Below are 26,854 nucleotides of genomic sequence, written 5' to 3'. Positions count from 1 at the left end.
CGCCGTCAGCGCGTTCGCGCGCCTGCCCTCACTCGGGGCCCTTGTCAGGGAAACAGGCGCCGCGCCTGGTGGGGCGGCGCTAGGCGCAGGCCCCGCCCCGACATCCCGACACCCTTTGCGCCCCGCCCCACCCTCGGCGGACAGGCAGGCCCAGGCGCCGCTCGTTTCTGTCCGCCTCGTCCGGCCTCTTCCCTCTGCCTTCTCCGGCGGCGTCTCCTTCGCGCGGGCGGAGTGAGGCTCGGAGCAGCTCCCATGGGGAAGAAGTCGCGGGCGGCGCCAGCGGGGCGCAGGCCTATCCTCCAGCTGTCGCCGCCTGGGCCTCGCGGAGGCCGGGAAGAAGCGGCACCGGGCGATGGGGACTCGGCATCGGAAGCGGGTGAGGGCGCAGGCAGGCAGGCCGCGCGGCCTAGGCGCTTGGCGGGGGGCTTCGTGTCCCTTCGGGGCTTCCGCTGAAAGAGATACTTGGCCTTGTGACGCTCAATGGGGCGCTTCTCCACCGCGAGAGCACAGGGTTTTTTTGGGGGGGGCGTTTAAGGGTTTGTTTATATGGCCGCCTCCCAGCCCCCCTCCCGCCCCCGGCGCCTTCGCCGCAGTAGTTTGGTCCCTGTGGTTGATCGTGTCACCCGGGTGTGTCCGGCTTCTGGCCCCGTCCCTTGCACTGGCGCATCGTTTCCACTATGTCAACACCATTATCCTAGTCCTTGTTGTTTATCTTACGAGGTTCCCAAGGGCTCTTTCAAATTCATAATCTCGGTCGTCCTTCCCACTACTGGATGACTTGGGCCGTTGCTTTTGCCCATTTTGCAGACGGGAAGCCTGAGGCTGGGAGATCCTAACTTGTTCCTGGCCTCCTAGTCAGTTTGGGTTTGTTGGTACTCGCTGTGCTTCCTCAAGACCCCCCCCCCTTCCCCGGGCTCTTGTTCTTCGATATGTTTAGCTTAATTCTATTGTTCCTTTAATCTAGTTAGCAAAAGCAGTGTAAAGAAATAAAGCTGAAATCCTGTGTGGGCTTTCTTGGGAGTTAGCATTATTGAGCACAATGGAATTAAACTTCCATGTAAATTCCCATCCCATAGGATTCTGCTGTCTTTCTAGTCATGACCCTCTCGCTCTCCAAGGTTTTGATTGCTCTATCCTGTACACAAAATGCACATATAGATGCTTCCTTTTTCCCCCCTTGATCCAGCCTGTGCCTGTGGAATTAGCCTACCGAACAGGAGACACAATGTTTCTGAGTTCCTGTTCAGTCTGCTGTTCTACCTAGACTGTTTGGTTCCTGTGCAACTTTAGCTTGGGCTGATGCTGCCATTTCAGTAGACATTAGTGTAGTGCTCTTGTGCATATTCGTATAGCGGGTATATTGTGAGGAGTATTGGTGTATGATGGAGGAGGATGCTGACTCCATGTTACTCTACGACATTAGTGGGGAATCTGTGGTCCACAGGCTCGGTTAGGCCCACCAGATCCTTTCAGCCAAGCCACCCACCAGCTCTACATCTGATGTCTATTACAGACAGAGCTTGGATTAAAAGAGCTTTTTCTACAATATTCCTTGCACAGGGCTGCCCAAGCACTGGCTATCAATGGATTGTCAGAGCTTGGGAAATTCTGTGCACAGGTTGTACACAATCAGCTGTGAGCCTGCCAAGCATCATGCATAGTGCTCCACAAGACTCAATGATCAGCTAATCATCACTAAACCATGTAGGCAAAAATGGGTCATCTGATGTAATAGTGATGCCTGATGATTGACAGGTAGATAGCCCCACCCACCTGTCAAACTTGGCCTGTGGGGTGGGTAGGAGAGAGAATGATCTGGACAGGTGACTGGATGCATTTTCTATTTGTGCTCTCCAGCAATCCTGGTACCAGTACAGTGTAGTATAGTTCATAGTATGTACATCCCCTTATTGTTGGGTGTTCTCATTTTTATTTATGTAATATATATTGTATTTACCGTATTTTTCGCTCTATAAGACGCACCAGACCACAAGACGCACCTTGGTTTTGGAGGAGGAAAACAAGAAAAAAAATATTCTGAATCTCAGAAGCCAGAAGAGCAAGAGGGATCACTGCGCAGTGAAAGCAGCAACCCCCTCTTGCTGTTCTGGCTTCTGTGATAGCTGCGCAGCCTGCATTCGCTCCATAAGACATACACACATTTCACCTTACTTTTCAAGAGGGAAAAAGTGAGTCTTATAGAGCAAAAAATATGGTATATCTTGCCAACTTCCCAGGTGGCATTCCAGCCAAGCACTAACCAGACCCAGATGTGCTTTAGTATGTACCCTGTTGCTTTAGAATATGGATGTTGTAGGTATGTATAGAAACATCAGTGTATAATAAAATCTGCATCTTTTAGCTTATTTATTGAAATTTCCATTGTTATGCCCCCCATTGTTATTTAGACTGCAAGCTCTATTTGTTTCTGTTGGGGGCGTTGTTTTGTAAAGCACAATGTACACTGATTTGTGCATGCATGTACACATTTATAAGTTTTCTTACCAACCCGTCACCAGAAACCCAGAAGAAACCCAGAAGACAAAAGTCAGAGACTGATGTGCATTATAATGAGTGAAATAAGTATTTGATCCCCTATCAACTAGCCAGATGTCAGGCTACCTGGTATCTTCACTGTATGTAAGGAGCTGAGATTAGAAGCACCTGCTGTAAGGGAGAGGTCTTACCTGTAATCCCAGCTCGTTACAGTACCTGTACAAAAGACACCTGTCGATAGAAGCAGTCAATCCAGCAGATTCCAAAGTAGCCACCATGACCAAGACCAAAGAGCTGTCCAAGGATGTCAGGGACAAGATTGTATACCTGCACAAGGCTGGACTGGGCTACAAGACTATTGCCAACTAGCTTGGTGAGAAGGTGACAACAGTTGGTGCAATAATTTGCAAATGGAAGAAACACAAAATAACTGTCAGCCTCCCTCGGTCTGAGGCTCCATGCAAGAACTCATCTTGTGGAGTTGCAATGATCATGAAACCGGTGATGAAGCCGCCCAGAACTACACGGGGGGAACTTGTCAATAATCTCAGGGCAGCTGGGACCATAGTCACCATGAAAACAGTTGGTAACACACTACGCCGTGAAGGACTGAGATCTTGCAGAGCCCGCAAGATCCCCTTGTTCAAGACAGCACATGTTTGCCAATGCATATCTGAATGACCCAGAGGAGAACTGGGTGAAAGTGTTGTGGTCAGATGAGACCCAAAATCGAGCTCTTTGGCATCAATTCAACTCGCCATGTTTGGAGGAGGAGGAATGCTGCCCACGACCCCAAGAACACCATCCCCACCGTCAAACATGGAGGGGGACATATTATGCTTTGGGGGTGTTTTTCCTGCTAAGGGGACAGGACACCTTCACCGCATCGAAGGGACGATGGACAGGACCATGTATTGTCAAATCTTGGGTTTGACGAAAATCGAAAATCTGTGAAGGGAGCTGAAGGTTCGAGTAGGTACACATCAGCCTCAAAATCTTACTGACTTGGAGAGGATCTGCAAAGAGGAGTGGGACAAAATACCTCCTGAGATGTGTGCAAACCTGGTGGCCACCTACAAGAAACGTCTGACCTCTGTAATTGCCAACAAGGGTTTTCCCACCAAGTACTAAGTCATCTTTTGCAAAGGGATCAAATACTTATTTCACTCATTATAATGCACATCAATCTCTGATTTTTGTCTTCTGGGTTTCTGGGCTTTTTCCAAATTTAGCAGGGGATCAAACATCTGGGAAGTAATTAGAGGCTGCCTCAGGGAAAACCCTCTGCTGGGCTGTCCTTCCCCACACTTCTGAGGGTAGCAGAACTTCCAAGAGAGCCCCCTTTGCTGATCTTAGTACCCACTATAGTCTGTTGGGAAGCTGTCTTTCAGGTATTTGGGGCCTAAGTCACTTAGGGCTTTAAACAGCAATGTGAGAAGAATGTTTTGCAGCAGCAGTCCACAGAGAGTAGCTGCTATGCCAGGGGTCTGCAACCTTTAAGACAAAAAGAGCCACTTGGACCGAAGGGAAAAAAACTGGGAGCCGCTAAACCATTGCAACATTTAAAACAGTGGGGAGTGTCGGGGCACACAGTGCACCTCCTCCCCTCGCTAATATCTGCCCCGGAGCTGCGGCAAAGGTGTAAAAGAGCCACAGGCGGCTCCGGAGCCAAGGGTTGCTGACCCCTGTGCTATGCAAACAATGCTGGGAGGAACTGATAATATATTTTCACAAGTGCGAAAGCTTATCTGAAAAATGTTTTAAGATTTTCCCAGGTGCATATAAGAATGGTTTTTATTATTTATTTACTCTGTTTCATACCCTGCAATTTTTAGCCCTGAAGGCTTTTCAGGCAGCTTATAAAGCACCAAAGAATAAAGCAGTGGACAACTGTAAAATTCCATAAAATACTTAGCAGAAAAATACATTACAGTAGAAAAACAGTATAGCATCACTATCCAAAAAGCTTAATAAAGAACCAGGTTTTCGCTGCCTCTCTCAATGGTTTTCCTGAGGTGGGAATTCCAAATGATTGTGTTGAGCTGAAAAGGCCTTGTAAATTCTTGCTGATTTATTTGCTGTAGCCTTTCTCTGATACTGATTTTATTTATCTGTCTGTAAGGGTATTGCCAACCTAGCAGTTCGAAAGCACATCAAAGTGCAAGTAGATAAATAGGTACCGCTCCAGCGGGAAGGTAAACAGCGTTTCTGTGTGCTGCCCTGGTTCGCCAGAAGCGGCTTGGTCATGCTAGCCACATGACCCGGAAGCTGTACGCCGGTTCCCTCGGCCAATAAAGCGAGATGAGTGCCGCAACCCCAGAGTCAGTCACGACTGGACCTAATGGTCAGGGGTCCCTTTACTTTACCTTTTTTTAAGGGTATTTATAAACTAGTAACTCATAAGAAAAACGTCAAGTTGATTGTGTTACAGGCTATCCCCAGCTAATGGGGTCCAGGAGGAAGGACGTGCTGTTTTGTAGGGTGGTGGTAAGGGGATGAAATAGAGATGAATAGAATCAGATGAGTGATTTTGTACTGTAGTAGCACATTTAAGGTCAGGCACAATAATTAAAACAGTGTGGAATTGTGTCTTCTCACTTGTAACAGCACAGGAATTACCCAGGTGGAATGTCTTAACACTCAGGCAACCACATTCTACATAGCGTTCAGTAACAATGATTACTCTAACTGGGGGCAAAGGTTGTGCTTTCCCACAACAAAGTGTTATGACACAAGTGCTATGAAAATCAGAGAAGGTGACTAGGTGTCATGCAGCTGTTTATATATTGCACAGTAAAATGAATCTTCTGGCAAGTTGCTAAGAAATTATTAGAATGGTGTAAAGATGCCTCTACCAAAAATGATGTTATGATTGTAATTGGCCAAAACTGAAGATATAGTTAGTTTTACTCTTTCTAGCAGCATGCTGCTGTTTCTAAAACTGATTAAAAACAAAAAGTTAATTAGCATAGGGACTTGTGCCCTAAATAAAGAGTTTCCCTATATCTATATCTATATCTCATTCCAGTGTGTTTTAAGTATTTTTTCCCCCTATCCCCTGGGATTGCTAGTTAAATATGTATGCTAATTAAATTATATACCGTTTTACTCTCTTTAAGTGTTGCTTTTGTTTTTGTTATGGTAGAATTTTTGCTTCAAAATATGGCAAATATTTAATGGTGTTGTATTTACTGTCATATGTTTCTGCTGTAGAACTGAATTTTTGAACTTTACTGATTTAATGCTGTTAGCCATTTTTAGGGGTTTGTTTTGAATTGAAAAATACAAGTGGGGACCCACAGCAACTAGTGTAGTGCTTTATTCAGTTCAATAAACAAATTGCTGGTTTAAAGCTTTTTAAATTAGTTAATGAATTTGTAGGGGGGAACTTTAATTGCTGGACCTGTGAGTTAAAAGTAGGTGTTCATTTTTGGAGCTTTTTTGATTCACAAATGTTATAGTAATAGAAAATTAAAAATAAAGTGTTAAGGATGGCCTTTCTAAGAATGGTTGTATTCAGATGATCATATCTTAATTTAGTGAGCTGAGATATGAGGAGAGCTTTTGCCCACTCATGTGACCCTTTTTCTCCTCTCTTCATGGTATGAGCAAACCAAGAAGGCATCAGCTATAGTTTCCAATTTCATCTGTTTCTTTGCATTTGATTTTTCCAGACGAATTTGAAGTGACTGAAGAGGCTCCAAGGACAGCCCCAAACCCGCCTCAAGCTAGCATGCCTCTTGGGCCTGTAGCTGTCAAACCAACAGGTAGCACCTTTCTCAATTTCCCTTTTAGTACTAACTTAATCTGCAGTTACAAAGTATATGCAGTATATGCAGTTACAAAGTTATTGGTATACAGTGGATGGGTACCAATCTTAAGAACAATGTGAAAGCAACAAACAAATCCTTGTGAGAGAAGGATGCTGTCACGGACTGGCTGGATTCAGAGGAGTAGTCAGAGGCACCAGCTGGGGAACCCCCAAGGGAAGAAGGTTCAGAACCTTCTTGGTGGTGGGACGATGATGAGTGGTCCGAGGGAGAAGAGGGAGCAGACTTAGAGGAGGAGGTGCTGGAAGATGAAGAGGCAGCAGGGTTTAGTGAGCAAGAAGATGCTGTGGCAGAGCGCAGTTCAGACTCAGATAGGAGAGGAGGGGGACCAGAAGATAGAGATGAGGCAGGCTGCTGAAGAATGCAGGCAGTTTTCCCTGCCTGCTGCAAGCAGCTCCCTTCCCCCTTGGTCTCCCAGAACATGCAGAGAAATTAAGAGAGCAGAGCAACGAGAGACAAGATGATGAAGCTTTAGGCTGCTGGGGAAGGAAGGGGAGGGGAACCTTAGAGAGCGGTGGGAAGACAGATCCTCAATCCTTGCAACTGCTTCATTGGGGCAAGACCTACTGGGAAGGGTAGCTGTGACCACCAGGACTGAACTGTTTTGTTTCTTTGAATAGAGTTGACTTCACTGACATCATTTGCTATATTCAATGACATCATTTGCTATATTGTTTTATTGTTGACCTCTGCCTGACTCCAGCTCCTGACAGATGCCTTTAGTGTTGTTTATTAACAGACGTTTTGTCTTGTGTTTTACCTTAGAAATATCAGGGGTACTTTACTGTGGCTTGCTGCTCATTTTTAGAGGTGGCTGATTGGATTTAGAGATTATAGAAGGTTGTAAACATTAAGAATTTTGGCCTCAATGCCATTTTTAATATGGAAAAAAACCCTCAGTCTATTTATGTTTGACTGAACTTGTCATTTGAGGACTATGAGACTACTGCCTGCTTTTCCAGATTTGCAAGGAATGCAACCATTCCTTGAAAATTAGGGCAGATGAGCTGTTTATTCTTACAGGAAAAACCTGGAAAGCATCTTTCCAGTGTTTATTTCACATACTAGTGATAAAGCAAAGACAACAGGACTGTCTTTTGTGGATAAAAAAGAATTTTGACATTAGTGCAAGGCCCTCTGATGCCTCTGACAGATAATTTATTCTGTGCAGTGAGGTGAGTCTCAAGAAAGCAACACTAGTGCCAGTGTCTGCAAGACTGGTTGTATCCAACATTGCTGTTCAGTAGCACAGCTGACTTCCACTTGCACAATGAAACTTTCTCCTCCTATCCCCTGCAGCCCCCTGCACATCCTCAAAAATTGGAGGAATCTCTGGAGCAAATTTTCAGGTCTTCTTGGCCTTTTGGCTAAGGTCAAGTGTAGTTTGTTTTAATATATTATCTCAGTTATGGTCACATTGACTTTCTGTTCTAGGTGGCTTATGTTTACTTGGCGCTTATGAAGACAGCGATGAAGAAGACAGTGAGATGTCTGAGAAACCAGCACAGTCTACAGATGCAAATGGCAATAATTCAACAGACATTGACAGTACCCTGGCCAACTTCCTAGCGGTTAGTATGAATTGTGTTTTGGTTCATTAAATAATTAATCCTGTTGTTTCAACTTGGGTAGAACATTCACAGCAATGCATTACAATTTCTATGAAAGGGTGTACAACCTTAGACTGATGGATAGATGTTTTAAATCTTTGATGTATGAGTTGAGCAATTTCTCTTTCTACGTCATTACCAAATATTTAAATGCTCTTAATTTTTTGAGTCAAATGATGTCCTGTTTTATCTTATTTGTATTTTTAAAGGAAATAGATGCAATTACAGCACCTTCACAGCCTGCTGAGAACACTGTTCCCTCAACTGCTCCACCTCCAACTCCTCCGCGCCCAGAACCCAAGGAGTCTGCTTCCAGTCTAGTTTTGGCAACAGCAAATGGAACAGACCAGGTGGCTGAGTGGCAATATGACACTCAGTGCTCCTTGTCAGGAGGTGAGCTCCATGTAATAGCCTGTGCTACTACACAAGCTTGTATACTAGAGGCATTGCAAGGGTTGATAATCCATGAATTACCATGTCTTTTCTAACTGGAAGCAATTTGGTTGAGGTGAAAAGATGAAAGTTGGGAGCCTTTTCCAGCTAATCTGCCCAGGTCTATGCCTTCAAAGGATTATTAAAGGCAGCTGGTGAATGTTGGGTGGGATAACAATTGAGAGTGATCAGAGAGGATATAATTGCAATCTTCTCTAGGTATATAGAGCAAAGCTGAGGATACTCAGATTGGAGAGGATGCTCACTGAAGTCTTGCTTTCTTCCTATAGTTGGAGTGGAGATGGGAGACTGGCAAGAAGTTTGGGATGAAAACACAGGCTGCTATTATTACTGGAATACTCAGACTAACGAGGTTACCTGGGAGCTGCCCCAGTACCTTGCAACACAAGTTCAGGGCATCCAGCATTACCAGCCCAGGTAAGAATGGCACAGAAGAGGAGAGTGAATTGGTGCTTCTTGAGTTTCCCTTGCTGAATTTGCTTTTCTCTTAGTTCTGTGACAGATGCTGAAGAAAACTGCCAAGTGGTTGCAGACCTAAGCTCCCAGGGAAAAGGTGGTGGTGCTACAGCTGCTAGCAGTGCTGGACGTAGGGCAACTCTTGTGAAGCGTGAATTGAAGAAGGTTAGTATTTGCCTGACTGGCTTAAAATAGTTGTTTTTTAATGGAAATTTAAGAGAAGAAAAAACAGCAACCCCACTTTTCTCTATTATATTTGCACTGTGTAGGCATCTGATTTATTTTTCCAGATGGCAAGATAGCAAGAATGAACTGCATGCACTTTAGAGCAAGAACTCCTGTGCAGAGCATGTTCACAGCATAAGTCATATTATCAGGGTTTTATAAATAAATTATAGACAGATCTGTCTTGTTGCATATGGATAATTCAAGAGAGTCATAAAAGGATGGGAGGGATTGGATAGCTCAGTGGAAGAGCACAGCGTTTGCATGTATAAGTTCCTCGATTAGTTTCTGGCATTTCTGTTTAAAAGGATTTCAATTACTAAGTCTGGAAAATAAGACTTTTATTCTCTGAGCAATTCTCATCATCTCATTGGAAGCTCTGATTCCAGGGCCTTTGTTAAATGCTGGGCACACACACTAGCAAACTTTGCAGAATGAGAACTAGAAACTTGTTTTTCTTTAAGTAGGTTATTCGTGTTCTCTATGACTGACTGCAGGAAGCTAATGATTTGGTGCAAAATTATATTGCCTTCACAGGAAGTGAATGAAGGTATTCAGGCCCTTTCAAGTAATGAAGAAGAGAAAAAGGGAGTGGCTGCATCACTGCTGGCTCCACTACTTCCTGAGGTGGTGAAGGAGGAAGAGGAGCGCTGGAGGCGGAAGGTTATCTGTAAGGAGGAGGTGGATCCATTGGTGGAAGATGATGTGGCACCAGAGCAAGTAGCAACTGTTGCTGATCAGCAACTGGAAGGCAACCGAGATATTGGGGAAGACCCTTCTCAGGAGGACCTGTGTAGTGTGGTGCAATCAGGGGAGAGTGCAGAGGAGGAAGAGGAGCAGGATACTCTTGAGCTAGAGATGGTATTGGAGAGGAAGAAGGTAAGTCATTTGCAGTGAAGTTGGGGGAACTCTTCTATGAGCCATTTGCCTCTCTCTGCTGTCGATTTGATAAATGGTCCACCACTGAAACTTTACTGAGGGCTATGCAGGATTTTTTAAAAACAAATCAATGAAAAGATGCAGAAATTTTGAGAACAGCAGAGGGCAAGGCAAGTTGTTTCCTTAATCCCTCATTATGTTGCAAACAACAATCATTAGCTGTCTTAAGGAGGTGTTGCTTTTTCTAGTCACAAAGTACTGTACTGTGGTTTGAGTAGTGTAATACTTTGAGAATACTTTTTTATATTGTGTCCCCCCCCCTCCAAGGTAGTGTCTGGCCTGCCATTGGTCTTTAATTTTGATTGATCAGTTGTAGTTATATACCACCTTTCTGCCAAAGCATTCAAAGAAGTTTATAGTTTTAAAATACTTAAACAAATGAATTATATAAAATATAAAGTTGGTCCTGTGGTGGGGAGTGGACAGCTCGACTGGAATAGGCCCTGATCCTATCTTTGCTTGCCTGCCTCCTCAACTTGATTCTTCCTTTTCAATATATGATGGTTTAAGAAGTGTGCACAAGTAGCAATCCTACATCTGAAACCTCTTAAAACTATACAAGCAGCCTGAGTTTGTCTCTAATCAGGTGCAGGCGGAACCTTTGCATTTAACAGGATAACTTCATGAAAAAGATAAATGTCTTATTTTTCTGCAATGTTGAAGCCTACTGCCTCTGAAGTAATCTCCGTCCAGAGAAGTTGTACTTGCTGTGTAAAATAAAAGGGGGAGAATGGACATGTAGACAAATGCAGAGGAATAGGAAGAGAAACAAATAAGTTGTTCCCCAGCACTGAAATAATGTTTTGCCTTATAGGCAGAGCTACGTGCTTTAGAAGAAGGTGATGGGAGTATTTCGGGTTCCAGTCCACTTTCTGATGGAAGTCAGTCAGAGTTAGCACGACGGTTGCTACCCAAGCAAGGAAAATGGAAGCTCTTTGGGGTTGCCAGCCCAGAATCCACCAGCCGAGGGTCTAGCAAGACAGGTCAAGAGAGTCCTGAACCTGGACAAGCAGGTAAGAGTCTCTTGCTTAGGACCCTTTTTGGCTCTTCTTCAGTTGTATCTCGTGCTACTAAGGAGGGAAACTATTGGTGGAATTTAGCATTGCACTATTATGAACATTCTGTCTGCAACCATTTCAGCTTGTCAGATGGAACAATCACTCCTCTCCTCCACCTGTGTGCTGTTTGGCACGTTCTCCAGACCTCCGCCCCAAGCCAATTTGAAAGGACAGGGGACAGGGGGAAACCTTGTTGCATAAGCAGAAACCCTTGCCCAGAGCTTCTGCTGATGGGCTCCTTAGGTGAATCCCACCCTTAAGTTTTTAAAGTGGGTATTAGGTGTGTCTCCCCAAGATTGAGGTAGGAAGATATTGGTCACGCCAGTAATTCCAATCCAGTGTCTGAAATGGTCTCCTCTTGTGTTAAAGAAAATGTAATACAACATAGTAGGTGGAAAAGGCAGGATTCTCCTCCCCACCCTTCCCCAAGTAAGTTGCCTATCATTCTTCTTCCCTGCCAGTCCACTGTAAAAGGGAAGATATACTGGACACTAAATGGAGAATGACTTACAAACACTCCCCACCCCCTCTTGTTTTCTGTTCAGCGGTGAAAGAAGAACCAGAAGTGGCTGAGCAGAACTCGGACAATGAGCCAGACACAGAGGAGTTGCAAGACAAAGTGAAAACACAAGGGACTTTCAAAGCAGAAGATGAGGAGCAGGACTTAAAGGTATGTGGGTTTATGGTTCTGCTGTGAAACCTAAGCAATATTACTTGAGGCAGTTCACACAGTTCCAAATGTCTTCAAATTGAGTTGGCTTTTTTCTTCTTTTTACTTTATCTTTTCTTCAGTCAGTTGAAATTGCCACACATGATTTCCATGGCATGATTAGGTGTTGCTGTACTGATTGGAGATACCTAAAGTATGCAATTGATTATTGACTGTCTGGAATCTGAGCACACAATGAATGTGTACACATGAAGTTTGTAGTTCAACTCAGTTTGAAACTGCCACCCTTCATGTGGGTTATATTGGCCTTTAGATCCCTATCAGTACTTAACGTTGACTGGGAGACTTCAAAGCTGTGTAGCTTTATTGTGCAGAGTAGTTTTGAAATTCTTCTAGGTTATTGTTCCGTAGGGGTGCTTCTGATACTGCTTTTTAGTGACGTGTGTCAGGTATTAGTAGCAAATAATGTATTTCTTGATGGGAATTAGGAAGATGTGGCACTTAAATGCAGTTGTTAATGTCTGTCAGAAATACTTAGTTGGAAATAACATTCAGCCATTATGTTCTTTGTGTGTTCCCTGTACCTATTATCCCTGTATTAAGTGTTGCTGTTTAGAAGATGTTGGCACTGGGAAATGGGACAGTATCTTCTTGTGTGAGAATAAATTGAAAATAGTTGCATTAGCCATATGGATTATCCATGTGTAACACTCAAGTTAAAAGTAGAGAAAATATTAGATAGCCTCAACGTATTCCTGCAAAATGGCTGCTAATGCTGTGGGCAGAGCATACTTTCAGAATTTGGCACATTTTTTTGCCAATTGTAAGTTACTGGTCAGATCACACCTCTTTTTGTTAAAACAGATGGTGTCTTGTACACTTCAGCATTGCAATTGCCTTGTGCATTGTGACTAGCACAAAATTATTGACCCCTTGCTTGCTTTACTTCTGGCAGTTTCAGATTGGAGAGCTGGCCAACATGTTGATAAGCAAGCTGGAGTTCTTGGGCATCAGTAGACAATCCATCTCTAACTTCCACATGCTACTGTTGCAGACTGAGGTAACGAAAGTTTACCTTTTATTGAAAATTAATCATAGGGAGCCAAACAACTGGCAGCATTGCAGTGTGATAGGAATCTAGGAAGTTTTAAGTATTATGGCATGGATAACAGGCTTCCTCTCCCTCGTTCCTTCCCGCTCCCTCCCCCTTGGCCCTCAAGCAGAATGCTTTAGTCCAGTAACGTATCTGAGGTTTTCTTGATCTATATGTACTTCTCATCATGTTCTCTGTCATTAGTGCTGACTCTTGTATTAGTGCTACTAACATTGGGTGAGATTCATCTAACCAGTCTGATTTTTCCTTGTGCAACTGGGCTTCCCAGCCCTCTCGCTTGCATGCCCCCTGTGCCCTCCAAAATTGGCACAGGAGGGTCAGTAGAACCCACAGAACAGCATACATTGGGTTAGGAGAGGAGGAGATGGTTCTATCTGGCAAGCTGTCATGTGTGTGCAAACACAACAACTGACATTGAATTCCACCCACTGTGTAGAATTGCAAAGTTAAGTGGAAAGTGATGTGCATGAGACCAATTGTCTCTACAGGTTTTTCATTATTTTCCCTTGCCTGCTTGGTATAGACCCGTATTGCAGACTGGCGGGAAGGAGCTCTCCAAGGAAACTACCTCAAACGCAAATTGCAAGATGCAGCTGAACAGCTAAAACAGTATGAAATAAACGCCGCCCCTAAAGGCTGGTCCTGCCACTGGGACAGGTACGCACTCTTCTCCCCTTTTCACCTTTCACCTTTGACATCTCAGACATGATTTGTGACCATCACCACCTGCCGACGTGCCGTCATCTGTCTGGAGACTGAGAGCAGCTGCACTTAGCGGTGCTGAGCGGGCAGAGAGCCTCTGGCACATACAGAGTTTCAGCCAGCCACAAAAATTGGAGAAATATAAAGTCTGTGTTAAGTGTGTTGAAATGGATTTGATTCCGCGATTGGACAGAGCTGGTGTTTACTCTTGAGTGTAAATGCGCAAAGGAGGGCGGGCTTGGGGGGTCGCGCATGCGAGAGCTCTGTGCACATTGCAGGATCTCAGGAACTCCGCTCCCAAGTAACGCCTGTGTCCTTATGGAAAGCTCCCTCACTGAGGATCTCAACGAAGAACAAGATAACTGTCTCCTGCCAGCAGGTCAGACCAAACTATTTCTTCTTATATTTGGCTTTCTTGATTCTTTTTGTTTATTTGAAATCTTTGCTCTTTTGTTTTTCAGCTCCCAGATCCTCTCCCTCTCAGTAGCAATTCACTATGTCTGACACCAAGAGTATCATAAATGTGACTGCAGCAGTCCATGGGGGAGCAGCCATCTTTCATAAATTGGGCTGTTTCTCTTTTTGCTATTCTGGAAGGAAATGAATCCTGAGACTACCTAAAAAGTCTATTTCCTAATGCATCCTTGAACCTTTAATTGCACACCAGCCACAAGCTGCTTCAATAACCCTCTACTTTTAGAGTGGAGGGTCAGGGCTGTGATCACAGAGCCAGCAGCACAAACAGTTTGGAGTAAGCCCATCTTGCAAATCCTTCCTCAAAGCTGTTTGTTGCCTTTGTGAACAGCAGTCCTACTGTAAGAGGTTCTTCCTGTGAGAGCACTCCGCTGTCGCGGGAGAGGACTATATCATTGTGTCAGTGCAGGGGCGAGAGCATAAAACCTTGTTTTCTTTCTTGTGATTTAGGGATCATAGACGCTATTTCTATGTTAACGAACAATCAGGCGAATCCCAATGGGAGTTCCCAGATGGGGAGGAGGAAGAGGAGGGGCAAATCCTAGAGAATAAAATGGAAGCTCTTCCTAAACAAGGACTAAAGGAGAAAATGGAGTCTGGTGCAGAATCATCTGATAATACTACAGGTACTGGACCTTGAGGGTTTGCAAAAAGAAAGTTAACCCAATTTGGAATAATGTTTTTAAGAAGGTAGGCTCCTTGTTATTACTTCTCGTCAGTTTATTCAATGACCAAAGGCAGTTGCTCAGAAATCCTTCTTTGTATTGCAGTATTCAGCCAGGTGGACATGAACTGAAATTAGTGCATTACTTGCAAAACAGTTTTCTGTACTAGGATGGGGAACCTGCTGGCCTCCAGGTGTTGAGTGCCCATCAGCCACAGCTAACAAGCTCTGTGGTTCTGTGTTTAGCAATATCCATAGTGCCACAAGTTCCTCACTCTTATCTTTACCCACCTTTAGAGATATCACTGCCAATTGTTATGCATGTGGTTCATATAGCATACCCGCTATGCCATATTGACATGGGAAGTATAATTTCTTTCTGCTTATATTGTTTTTCCAATTTGGTTTTTAAAATTGGGGGCTGGTTAGTGGGATCATTATAATACTTTCCCAATGAAGTTTTTCTTCTCTGAAAAGAAGCAGCATAACAGTGGAAGGAAAGTTATAAGATGGGTGGATAGTTCTTGCAGGTATGGGGTAATAAAAAAAACCTACATGATGTTCTTTTCCCCCCCCATTTTTAGGGTGTCTTCTTAAAGAGCCTCTTTCTAGTCAAACTGCAGCTACCTCTCTTGTGCCTCTCAGTCCATTTTGGACTGTGCTCCAGCCCTCTGTCCCTGTACTTCAGCCCCCTTTACCTTTGGAAATGCCACCCCCTCCACCACCCCCTCCAGAGTCACCCCCTCCCCCACCGCCACCCCCACCCCCTCCCCCACCAGGGGAAGATGGGGAAATCCAGGAAGTAGAGATGGAGGATGATGGAGATGAGGAACCACCAGCACCAGGAACAGAGGAAGATGCTGTACTGAAACCTCTTCTCCGACCAGCAGTTGCCAACAGCCAAGTAAGTTAGTGCATATGGACCCTCTAGCAGTTCTTTAAAAGCTAGTATCAGGCATGGATTGTATGCAGCTTTGACCTGTGAATCTTCTGCATTCTTGCATTTTATATTGTAAAACCGTCCTGCCCTCTTTGCCGCCTGTAGCATAAACTTTCTACTGCAATCTTCTATAGCAGTCAGCAAATGAAAAGTAGTTTGTTTCTGCCATTCAAGTTTTGTGCCAAAGCCCCTTGTAAAACGTGTGTCAGAAAACGGATTTGTGTGACCCATATACAATATGGAAATACATGCTGTGATAGTGATGTTGCAAAGTGACAAGCCAACAGAATGATTTCAGATAGAGGAAATGAATGTTGCTTTTTCACAAGAACTAAAATTGCCCGTCAGATAATCTGCAGTGATTTGATTTGTTAGTGTAAAAGCTCCTACACATCCAAGACAATTTCCCTGAAACTACATGGAATTTTATAAGAAAAGACATGCATGTTCCAAAAATGTACAGAGACTATTTAAAAGAACCAAACTAATTGACATCTGTCTGCTTCCAGGCCAACTCTGAGGCCAACGTATCTGCACCTCTCTCCACTAAATCTCTTAAGAGAAAAGCTTCTGAAATTAGTGCTGGACTGGTGCAACGAGCAGCAACCATTGGAAGCTGTCCAGTGCTTTACGGGCAGTCAGTCATAGGTGTGGGTGAGTAACATCCACATCCTTCTGCTTAGCTGCTTGATATCCCTGGAAAAGTGTTTTGGAAATAATTTCCATTTCCCTCCCTTTGTGTACACAGGCCCTCAGACCCCAGGGGTGAGTTTGCAACAGAGTTTCCTCGGAGTAACGCAACCGGCACTCATGAACTATTCTGAGTGTAGTGTGCCTGTTGGTCTTTCTGCCAGCACCACACAGCCAGTTCCTACACAAGGAGCCGCTCCTGCCATTAGCACTACAGAACAGCTGTCGCCGCCTCCACCACCTCCTCCACTGTCCCCACCGCCACCCAAAACACTACCTCCAGAGAAGTCAAAAAAGCTTAGGAGAGCTGGCAAGGTGAGTACTTAAATTTGTACTTCCTGTCGTTGTACATGCCCAAAATTGGACAAGCTTCATATAGGTTGAAATGTGTATTATTTTACTCTGCTAGACTTTAAGAACTGATACATCTTGTATGACCGTAGGTACAGAATGAGTAACTTGGCAGCTTCAAAACTAGAAGCTGTTGAGATTTCAGAAACACATTAGAGAAGGAGGTGCTCTTTTTAGGTCTTTGAGTCCACCAACTCCCCTGAGGCCTAATCACCTTAGAGATACCAAGCTGGTTCTGTTTGTTTTCTTGTTTGGGGGCCATTGTGGCTTTTGTGCTGGGATGTGTGCTCTGCTAGCCAGAACACTTTTTATGATCTACTCTAATGTGAGATCAAGCAAAAAGAATGGGTAAAATCATTGTTTTCCTTCCTGCCTTGCCTACCTTATCCCTAACGAGAGTGAGAATGAAGAGTTCACGGAGGCCTAACTCTAGTCATCAGGGTAACATGCTAAATATTTCCCCGCAGAGGAAAAAAACCAAGACAAAGATGCCCTCTCTTGTAAAGAAGTGGCAGAGCATTCAGCGGGAACTGGATGAGGAAGAAAACTCCAGCTCAAGTGATGAGGATCGGGACGTGATCTCACAGAAGAGAATTGAGGAATGGAAACAGCAGCAGTTAATCAGGTATGAGAAAGACAGCAAGATACGGTCTGATAGCACCCCACCCCTTGCATCGCCCAGTGTGATTTGCTTTAGGTAAATGATTCCAGATTTCTGTGCAGTGTGAACTGCACATGGTTGTTGGTTTAAATGACTTGTGCCACTGCAGGGTTTAGGTTGGTCTAATTATAGCTGTTCCTTTTTAAAGGAGGATTGCAGAGTCTCGTCATGTTTTCAGGGGCATTGGGCAAAATTGAAGATGGGGAATGTAACACATACAGAACAGAAGTGGATATGGGGGTTTCAGTAGGCAAGCTGGTAGGCCTAATTTCCAGAAGTCACAGCACAACCTTGGGGGAAACCTTGTATGTGAGGCAGAAGAGAAAGAAATGTTATGTACTTGCAGCATTCCTTTAAAGAGTTAGTTTCCTATTGCATATGAAGTGATTTATTAATTCTGTGACATTCCTTATATGCAGAATGGATTTGATGTGCTATATCATACTATGTATTGATATAATAGTGAATGTGGGTGGTACGTAACACATCCCATCATTGCAAGGATTTATGTTTGCACAACAGAACTCCCCTCTTCCTCCCTCCATGTGCCTGCTAAATCTGTTCTAGGGTTCACTCAACCCTCCAGAAAGATTTGGGGAGGACAGGGACAGGGGAGGAGAGGAGGAAACATTTCCATTGTACAAGCATAAATCTTTGCACTGGCAGGACATGCTAGTTGGATACATGCTTTGTAAGTAGGTATTGCGTAAACATGAAAGCAGGTTCTTTGGGGGATCAGTTGCCTTCACAAATGGGCACAGTCTGGAAAATATCAGAAATCTTGATTTCTTTAGTTCTCCCATTGCTGACTGGCAATCCTAATGTTTTGTTCTTCACAGTGGTATGGCAGAGAGAAATGCAAATTTTGAGGCTTTGCCTGATGACTGGCGATCTCGACTGAAGAGGCGGAAAGCTACTTCAAGCACATGAGTCAACTTCGTTGTTATTTTGTTTTTTAACCACACATGTACAGTTCAGAAACTTTTACTGTTGGATAAATGTAACTTTTTGAGGATACATATTTTTCAGTTGAACGACCTGACAGAGAAATTGCGTGGACTTGTGAATCCTTTTAGAGGTGTATTTGGCAAATAGGCTTATGAAATAATGAATAGGCTTGACCACTCCTGTCTTAAACTCCTCCTAATCCCAGTTCACACAAAGGTGGAATACCATCATGTCCAGTTCCTGGGTAGAGCTGGTACCAGAATTTATTAATGCACTTTGTGGAGTTGGAAATGGAACCTGCCATTTTGACTCTTCCTTGCTAAGCCCAAAAGTGTTCTTCCATTTCCTGGAAATATTTCTACAAGATGATGACCATTTGCAATTGGGTGTTACAGAACATGCAAATTAAAGATGCACATTCTTTTCACAACAGACACAGTTCTGCATGATTTGAACCCCTTGTTCCATTCCTAATGTTTGCCAGCACCTTGGTTTTGGTAGCATTGCTCTTCTTGCTAGGTTTCATAGAATCAGTTCTTGTTTCTGTCCTAGAACCTGTATCAGACTAGCTATTTTTCCTGTAATGTTACCCTAGAATATACTTTTGGTGCTGTAACATGCTAATAGTTTCATTGGTGTGGCTATAGTGAGGTGGGACAGAAAGCAATTTTCAGCCTCCTCCACTGAGCACTTGAGCACTGACTGGTGGGTTGTTCCTAATGCCTTCATTGGTGGGCAAAGAGAGGTAGGGGTAGCTGGCTCAGCACTTAAGTCAGCACGAGCCAGTCAGCAGCTGTGTGCCTGCACATTGCTGCATCAGCTGCTCCTGTCTCTGAATGCTCACTGGTGAATGCATGGGGTGAATATGTTCTTCCTTGCTCACTATCCAACACTGTTCCCCATCTCAGTAGCTGCTGCTTGGTGGATGTGTACTAGAAGCCATTAGCAGTGAGGAGAGGGGAAATTAGCATTTCTCTGTTACTCAATTCTGAGCCTCTCTTGTCAGGTTCCAGCAAAAGTAGGGTCTTTGTCTACATTTAAAGCCAGGCTGAATATTTATCCAACCTGTCAATGTATTGCGTCTTTTCCCTTGTTTACTTTTTTAAAAACGGAATCAAGTGGTATTGATTTTCTGTAAATGAAAGAAAAGGCAGCTTATGGTTGAACGCTGTTTGTATTTCTCCAGTTTCTGGCTTTGTAAATTTGTACATATACATTAATAAAATCACTTTTTATACTTCAGAACCTTCCTTATTTTTCTTTGACTCTATTGGCAGTATTAATTGTAAAGTTCAATGACATATGCTTGGGAATGTGGTGTTTTATACCACAGAGGTGGTTGGGGAGTAGTTGATACCAAAAACATGCTACTGCTCTGCTCAGTAAAACCATGGAATTATAGAAATTAAATTCCCTGCTTCCAATAATATTTTTGAAAGGGAGGGCAGTAGTAAACAGAAGCTATACAGAGGGATTTAAAGTTATCTGATGGAATACTTTTTGAAGGCTTGCTTGTTTTGTTTTATATCCTTGAACAGTGCCTCTCATCACTGACTGAAGAAAAGGAAATCTGATCTTATTGGTTTCCTAGAAAAACATGCTTCCTGAAAATCTAGCTAAACAATACTTTGTTTTTATATATGCCTAAACTTAGCATAGTCTAAACTTACAGACAGTCCTGTAAGGTAGATTAATGTTAGCCCCATTTTTTAGATTGAGAGCTGAGGCTGAAAGAGAGTGGCTTGTCTAAGGTCCATCATTTCTAGAGCTTCCACTAGCTTTTGTTGGCAGGAAAGTAGGAACTGGAGGACAGTGGCATACCAAGTAACTGACTTGCCACTCCCTGGATCCCATCTCTTCCTATTTTTCCACTTAAAACTGTAGTTATGATAGCATGGTGCTTAACTGTTGTGATTTTAATCACTGGAAGCATTTTCCTCTTTTATCGAAAAGCATAGTGTACAAGTATACAAAGAAATTGATTTAAAATTTCTACTACTATTGTCATCTAACAATTAATTTGTTACAAGTTCATTTTCTAAAGGAAGGAAATAAACTTTTCCCTAGATGCTAACCCATAGGAAGAAAGAACTGCCAAGGTTTTGTCAAAAAGTCCTGACTTTTTTGTTTATGCTGTCCGAATGCTCTTTTCTGTAATACAGCAGTTCAAACCTGGATGATTCTGTCTCATGGGAAGGTAGTCTTTTTACAATTAGAAATACAATCTAACCATAATTGCTGCTCCTCACTTTAATCTACACTCTGCTGGAAGTTTCCATAATTGCAGGGTAATTACAAGTGAAATGTAAATAAACAGCACTCAGAATAAAATTACAGTGTTTAAATATTTCCTGCATCTATTTTTAAATGATTCTCTGCAAATTTCCTTTTTCTGTAGCTCAGTAATTGCCTTTATTTTGCTCAGTGCATGGGTGTATCCAAGTGTGGGCAGGGAAGCTGCCCCCCCCCCCCCCCGCACACAATCAGTAAAAAACCCAGCTTCTCTCCCATGGGTGCTTTTGTTGAGATTCCTGCATTGCAGGGGGTTGGACTAGATGATCCTCTAGGTCCCTTCCAACTCTGCAATTCTAGTGTTTCTATCCAGAGTGGAGTCTTCAAGGCAGTAGAATGGTGCCTTGTACACCTCCTTACAACTCTTGTAGCCAAACATATTGCTCTACTTTCCATTGGACTACAGCAGCGAAGTCTTGTCGTCTGGGCAGACCAGGACCTCCATACACACTGCCCAGGCTTGCTCCCCCAGGGGGGAAGTCACTGCTAAGGCTATGATTCTCCAACGGTATGACTTCACCCCCAGCAATGCACTCCATTGCATTGGAGCCAGCTCCTAGGGGCTGAGGTGCCTTCAGGCCCCCCAATAAAATATTTGAGGGGGCCAGCTCTCCCCCCCCCCAAAGTTGATGGGCATTGCCATTCAAATCGTGTGTGTGTGCTATTGTGATTATGTGGAGCGGGGCTTAACTATCCCCCCATATATTATTATTATTTATTATTATAATTAATTAATTAAATAAAATAATAAAAATAAAATAATATACTGCTCTATATCCGGAAGTCTCAGGTATTCAAGTTTGCACACCTGCTCCATTGTCTATTGAGACAAACAGATGCCCCCCACCCCTCAAAATGGCCCCAGCCTACCCCGGACTGAGACATAAGACTGTAAAACGACAATGATGGGACAGAAGCAAGAGCTCCCTCCCCACCTGCACGAAAAAAGCCCCAAACCCCACCAGGCGAGAAGCTGTCCTAAGTTCAAGCAATGGCTTGTACCGCTGCCACTCCGCACTGACGGGCCAATGAACGGCTAGTCTCACCCCCAACCTGTCGGGTTCTGGCGCGGCTGGTAGCTAGGATACCCTCCCCCCCCCCCCCGAGTAGTGGTAGCTAAGACTGAAGAGGGGAAGAAGGCGGCCGGGGCGGGGGGAGCGCTCCTGAGAGCACTGAGGGGCGGGCAGGGGGCGGGCGCGAGAGTCACATATCTGGTAGGCAGCAAGTCCTGCCACTCCCTGCCCCCCGTCCCGAGATTGGGCGAATGTTATTGGCTCAGCCCGCGTGCGAGCGAGCGGCCTCCCGTCGACGGTTATGAAAAGCAGGCGCGCGCCCCTGTCCCGTGTGCGTCTGCGGGCGTTTTGTTGTGAGTGACCAAAGCAGTGTCGCCATAGAAGCCTTTCAGCTTCGTATGGGTCGGCGGAAAGGGTTGCCAGGCGCTTGAGGTAGAATATCTTTCTTTTGGCCTTAGTCAGAGGAAGCGCAGGTCACCTTTTTAAAAGCCTGCTTTGAAGCCTCTTCTTTCGTATTTATCATTTATCCATAATATCCCCATCCCTTTGTCACAATTAACCCTCTTTCTCATACACACAACGCCACACCGACTTCGCGGGGAATCTCATGGGTGGAGACAGGCAGAATAATCAGCCTTCGCTGTTCTTGCCAAGCGGAAGACGAGGCTACTTCATATAGGCTTTCTTCTCTTATTAACGCCTTTTCTCCGCTTCTCTGCAGGAGGCATCATCAGATAGTTGTGCTGTTGTGTTGAATGACATGTGTCCAGCAGATCCAGCATCTGAGGTCAGTACAAAAGTCAGTCCCAAAATGTACGGGGCTGGATGGGGTCAGTCACCTCCTGGTTCTCAGCTGGTTTTAAGTATTGGTGGGATGCTAGAAAACCTTTCAGATCTCTTCAGCGGAGATTAGAATGATACGCTTTGATTGTGTCTGGTTCGTTTTGAGATACTGCGCACTCAGAGAATTTATTCTTTATCTCAGCATTGTAACTTACAGGGTAGCTTAGTGGTTAGAGAGTGTCGGACTAGGACCTGTGAGATCAGGGTTCGAATCCCAACTCAGCCATGCAACTTGCTGAGTGACCTTGGGCCAGGCACTTTCTCAGCCTAAACCTCACAGGTGGTTGTGAGGATAAAATGGGAGAGGTGAGAACCATGTGTGCTGCCTCGAGCTCCTTGGAGGAAAGGTGGGGTGTAAATGTAGTAAATAAATAGCAATGGATGCAGTGGTTTTGGTAAATGAGGCTCATTGTGCTCATTCCTCATTTTCCCTTCCTTAGCAGTTTAAAGAGCCATATGAAAGGTTCATACATCAGCATCTTCAATACTATGGCTATTTCAAAGGTAAGAATCTGATCCCAATCTGGCATTGGGTCCCATACAGATCGGTTTGTTTTATTTTATCTACCATTATCAGGCTCTGTAACTGATTGTTATAAAACGTTTTCGGACATTTCTAAATGTTTTTAATTGTTTTGCTGTTTGCTGCCCTGGATTCCTTTGAGAGGAAGTGTAGCTTAGAAATGTAATAAATGAATAGTTCTTAAGGTGCCAAAAGACCCCTCATTGTAATTTCCCCCTTATACCCAAGTTCTAACTAGCCTGAAGCAACACTTGTTGACTTTAGTGGAATTTACTTCAGAATATGTGTATGCAATTTATTTGTCTGCCTAATATCTGTTATGTTAGATCTCTGTAAGGCTTCAGTGAATTCAGTGAGACCTATTTCTGAGTAGACATATATAGGATTGCACTGTAGATTGACATAGTCCCTCATTATTTGGATGACACTGATAGCTATGCATACAAGCTATGCTGCTGGCATATAAAAAGTAGCCCTAGTACTATAATGTTAGTTTTAAATTTTTATTCAGTGGGTTTTTCATGCCAGTATAGTAGCTCACTACAATAACGATAAGCTCAGAAATAAATTGATTTTGCCTATATTAGTTTGGGCTAGTTTTTCACATTAATAGTATAATTTTTCCCCCCAGATGAAAATGTTCCTCAGAGCCCCAGTTTGCCTCTTGAAAGCTGGAAGAGTTCTTGTCCTGTGTCAAAGCCGGGTAACTTCCACAAGAAAAGTAGAGCAGAAAATAATTCAAACAAGAACTCATTCTGTAAGTAAGCTGTAAGCCTGATATGAGAAATATATTGATTGATTTGTTGTGAATGAAATGTATGATTGTGGCCTCATAGCTGCAAGGCTCCTGGGTATCTGTAAATAAATTTCTTTTGTATTATTTCTTTTCCCTTTTCAGGTTCACTTATGATGGAGACTGCACTTCTTAAAAGCAACCAACTTATGTTTGACCATCCAGAGGGGCCTGGTATTCCGCGCTTGAGAGAACCTCGGAATCTTTTTTCTGTTCCCAATGATTCACTGTTGGCTCCACTCTGGCCAGTAGAATGTGAAGTGATCAAGGATTATATCCACCACATTGGTAATTTCTTGGATTGAAATCAATGTTTTTCATGGTTGATAATGTTTTGCTTTAAAGCTTTATGGCTATACAAGGACTGTGACTGAATACTTTTCCATTTGCACAAATCCAGATAACCCACTCCAAAATGAACAATGTAAGTTTAAGATTCTCCTGGGCAGTTATAAAAAATGTGAATAATACTTAATCACTTTTCATAGTTCTTCCAGACTAAAACAAATAAACCATTATTTCAGTTGGCTCTATGGAGATGAGATTCCCAAATTTGTTGTTATAAATGTATTGTGGATTAAATAACCATTATGGTGGCAGGATTTAATTAAGACCATTTCTCACATTCCCTTGTTATAGCAAAGAAATCAATACTTATGTTAGGAAAATATGTAAAATATAATGTGTGAATAGTGGTATCAGTATATTTGTGAAGCCAAATACACTGCCATTTCAGTGTTTGTCACCAGATGGCGGAGTGTAAGTTTAATATTGACTGTCACTCACTTTTTATTTAATAAGATGAGTTAATCAGGTCATAAAATTAATATTGTGGGGGGAAATCTATGTGTTAGCTGTGACTCATAACTTGGCATTATCAGCAAATCATTACTATGGTCTCTAATGAAAATGTTTATAAAATAAGCCCCAAGAGTCCGATCTCTTAGAACCTTCATTGATTTGGCTTTTATGTTGTGTGCTTTCCTTTCTCCAGAGTCCCAGGGCTGGAGAACTTGATCCAGCCGGTGGGCCAAATCCTGACATCTCCCATGGCTACTTTAATAGGTGGGCAGGGCCACCCATCTGTTAATCCCATGACTTACCATGGCATCAGGTGACAGACCACAAAGACCAAATTAGGACCAGTGCTGGACCTAATTTGGCTTGTAGGCCAAAGTTTTCCTATCACTACTCTAATTCATGTTACAGCACATATAGTTTTCAGTTTAAGTAATTAAGTAATTTTATTTGCATTCCATTCTTCCTACTTATTTGTTTTCCTTGTCATACAACTAGAGATTGAGGGGAAATACTTCAATTCTTATTTAATGTCTTATTTTTTTTCTTCTAAAAGTACAAATAAGGCCACAATGGAAATAAATGTCATTGTGTATTTTGTTAGAGTGGGTTCCCCCTGAACCTGAACCTTTCTATCAGCCAACAGAAAATGAAATGGCTCCAGAAGTAATGGGAGAGGATCGTGGAACTGTTGTCTATGTCATAGATCCAGGTATTTGCATATATACGCTGACAATAAACTGTAATAAAAGATATAGTACATTGCATATAGTGTCCGTTCCAGTAAACAAGAATGCAGGCATGAAAAATGTAAACTCGGAAGTCTGATTTTTTAAACAGCCTGAAATTATTATAAATAGTGAACAATTGAATCCTAAAAATAGTAGCTGCCTCAAATTTGTAAAGTTTCTAACAGCTCCATTGGTAGCCATTATGGGGGAAAGCACCTGTGAAACTACAGCATCTTTAGTTCTTTGCCCTGTTCTTAGAAAATAGTAATGAAAGCCAAATTGAAGTCATCTTTTTATTTGCAGCCAGTTTTCAGTGCTATTTGTTCATGGTTGCTTAGGACTGAGTATTGGTTTTGCATAATTGGCACACATACTGTACCTGCTAATTGAGACAAAACTGCAATGCTAAGACAATGATAGCTATGCTTCCTCTTCTGCAGCAACCAAGGGTACCTGTTTCACTGGTTCCCGAGTTGGAGGGTCGAAAGAGCCCATCAAATCAGCTGCAGTCAGCTTAAGAGATCCAGAAGACACCACGCTGTTGTTTGAATCACGCTTTGAGAGTGGGAATCTCCAGAAAGCCGTCAGGGTGTGAGTAAGAGGAACTATCTGGAACTAAAAGAGGGAAAAACCTTTTAATATTATGGTTATAATGGGTGTGGAACCTCAAACCTGGGGCCACATACAGCCCTCCAGGACTCTAACTGGCCCTGGCACTCTTCCTCAGCCCCACCCCTCACTGGTTCTTCACTGCTTCCTCCTCAAGTGCTTTTGTTTGAACTGTGTCCTTGGATTTTGATTATTTGTCTTGCTTGCTTGGCTGGAGAGAGATGGGGAGGGGGTGTAGAAACTTTTCTACAGGTGGAATGCAGCATACAGTGGTACCTTGGTTCTCGAATGGTTTAGTTGTCAAACAAATCAGCTCCCAAACCCCACAAACCCAGAAGTAAGTGTTCCGGTTAGCGAACGTTTTGTGGAAGCTGAATGTCCTATGCAGCTTGAGTGCAGGAAGCTCCTGCAGCCAATCGGAAGCCGCACCTTAGTTTTTGAACTGTTTCAGGAGTTGAACAGACTTCTGGAATGGATTAGGTTTGAGAACCAAGGTACCACTGTATTGTACAAAGGTAAGAGTCATATTTTTTGTTTTGCCTATTATTGCCTCTAGACTTGCCTAGTCTTAGGCTGAAAAGATTCCCCACCCTGGGTCTGGGTCATCAACTGACAGTTCTCTTTAGCTTTTTCTATGATCTTGCATTGGTATATAACTTTTTGAGACTTTCTTTAAGTACTAGCGTGCCCATCATACATGCCTAGATCTTCAAGTGCTGCTCATCCATCTGATGCAATCCTAAACAGGTCAAACAGTTTTTGAATATCTTATGACCAGAAATTTATTGAATATATTATGGATAGCTTGTATTTATTATGTTACATTATTCCAAATACAGTGGTGCCTCGCAAGACGAAAATAATCTGTTCCGCGAGTCTCTTCGTCTTGCGGTTTTTTCCGTCTTGCGAAGCAAGCCCATTAGCGGATTAGCGCTATTAGCAGCTTAGCGGGCTTAGCGGATCAGCTGATA

The 26,854-nt window shown here is 43.3% G+C and overlaps 2 protein-coding genes and 1 long non-coding RNA gene across 12 annotated transcripts in view; 2 read left to right on the top strand and 1 right to left on the bottom strand.

The window, feature by feature from the left end:
* The first annotated feature begins 75 nt into the window (after nucleotides 1–75).
* Nucleotides 76–19,523, top strand: FNBP4 (formin binding protein 4). Of its 2 annotated transcripts, XM_083442936.1 has the most exons (17): nucleotides 76–376; nucleotides 6,171–6,263; nucleotides 7,761–7,897; nucleotides 8,146–8,329; nucleotides 8,659–8,806; nucleotides 8,881–9,010; nucleotides 9,608–9,949; nucleotides 10,824–11,022; nucleotides 11,613–11,737; nucleotides 12,693–12,797; nucleotides 13,375–13,508; nucleotides 14,478–14,653; nucleotides 15,276–15,595; nucleotides 16,141–16,285; nucleotides 16,380–16,636; nucleotides 17,140–17,297; nucleotides 18,173–19,523. In XM_083442936.1, exons 1-17 carry the CDS (start codon nucleotides 253–255, stop codon nucleotides 18,261–18,263), a joined length of 2,868 nt encoding a protein of 955 aa, XP_083299062.1. In that variant the 5' UTR covers nucleotides 76–252; the 3' UTR covers nucleotides 18,264–19,523. The 2 variants fall into 2 exon arrangements, with proteins under 2 accessions (XP_083299062.1, XP_083299063.1); XM_083442937.1 differs by lacking the exon at nucleotides 12,693–12,797 and having other exon boundaries at nucleotides 108–376.
* LOC310679406 lies at nucleotides 18,700–20,989 on the bottom strand. Its single transcript, XR_014512217.1, has 2 exons — nucleotides 20,206–20,989; nucleotides 18,700–19,788 (listed from the first exon to the last, which is right to left on the bottom strand). It is a non-coding gene; the product is annotated as an uncharacterized lncRNA (long non-coding RNA).
* A 644-nt stretch (nucleotides 20,990–21,633) lies between these two features.
* Nucleotides 21,634–26,854, top strand: part of AGBL2 (AGBL carboxypeptidase 2) — a 32,492-nt gene continuing 27,271 nt past the window's right edge. For 6 of the 9 annotated variants that reach the window (XM_083446507.1, XM_083446506.1, XM_083446505.1 and 3 more), the window contains exons 1-7: nucleotides 21,634–22,018; nucleotides 22,308–22,373; nucleotides 22,870–22,933; nucleotides 23,584–23,709; nucleotides 23,851–24,033; nucleotides 25,148–25,255; nucleotides 25,715–25,865. In XM_083446507.1, coding sequence (XP_083302633.1) covers nucleotides 22,347–22,373; nucleotides 22,870–22,933; nucleotides 23,584–23,709; nucleotides 23,851–24,033; nucleotides 25,148–25,255; nucleotides 25,715–25,865 — 659 coding nt within the window. In that variant the 5' untranslated portion in view covers nucleotides 21,634–22,018; nucleotides 22,308–22,346. The remainder of the gene's footprint in view (nucleotides 22,019–22,307; nucleotides 22,374–22,869; nucleotides 22,934–23,583; nucleotides 23,710–23,850; nucleotides 24,034–25,147; nucleotides 25,256–25,714; nucleotides 25,866–26,854) is intronic. The other 3 variants (XM_083446503.1, XM_083446500.1, XM_083446501.1) reach the window with 2 other exon arrangements.

This window comes from Podarcis tiliguerta (genome assembly GCF_965153285.1).
Source record: "Podarcis tiliguerta genome assembly, chromosome: 1".
NCBI classification, from domain to species: Eukaryota; Metazoa; Chordata; class Lepidosauria; order Squamata; family Lacertidae; genus Podarcis; species Podarcis tiliguerta.
Note: the sequence above shows the minus strand (reverse complement) of the source record. Positions and strands in the feature narration are given on the sequence as shown.

What these genes read in the sequence shown, in the direction of transcription:
- FNBP4 (XM_083442936.1), top strand. Translation starts at nt 253, where the DNA reads ATGGGGAAGAAGTCGCGGGCGGCGCCAGCGGGGCGCAGGCCTATCCTC. An exon ending in ATCATCTGATAATACTACAG is followed by an intron (nt 14,654 to 15,275) that starts GTACTGGACCTT and finishes CCCCATTTTTAG; the next exon opens with GGTGTCTTCTTAAAGAGCCT. An exon ending in GCAGTCAGTCATAGGTGTGG is followed by an intron (nt 16,286 to 16,379) that starts GTGAGTAACATC and finishes TTGTGTACACAG; the next exon opens with GCCCTCAGACCCCAGGGGTG.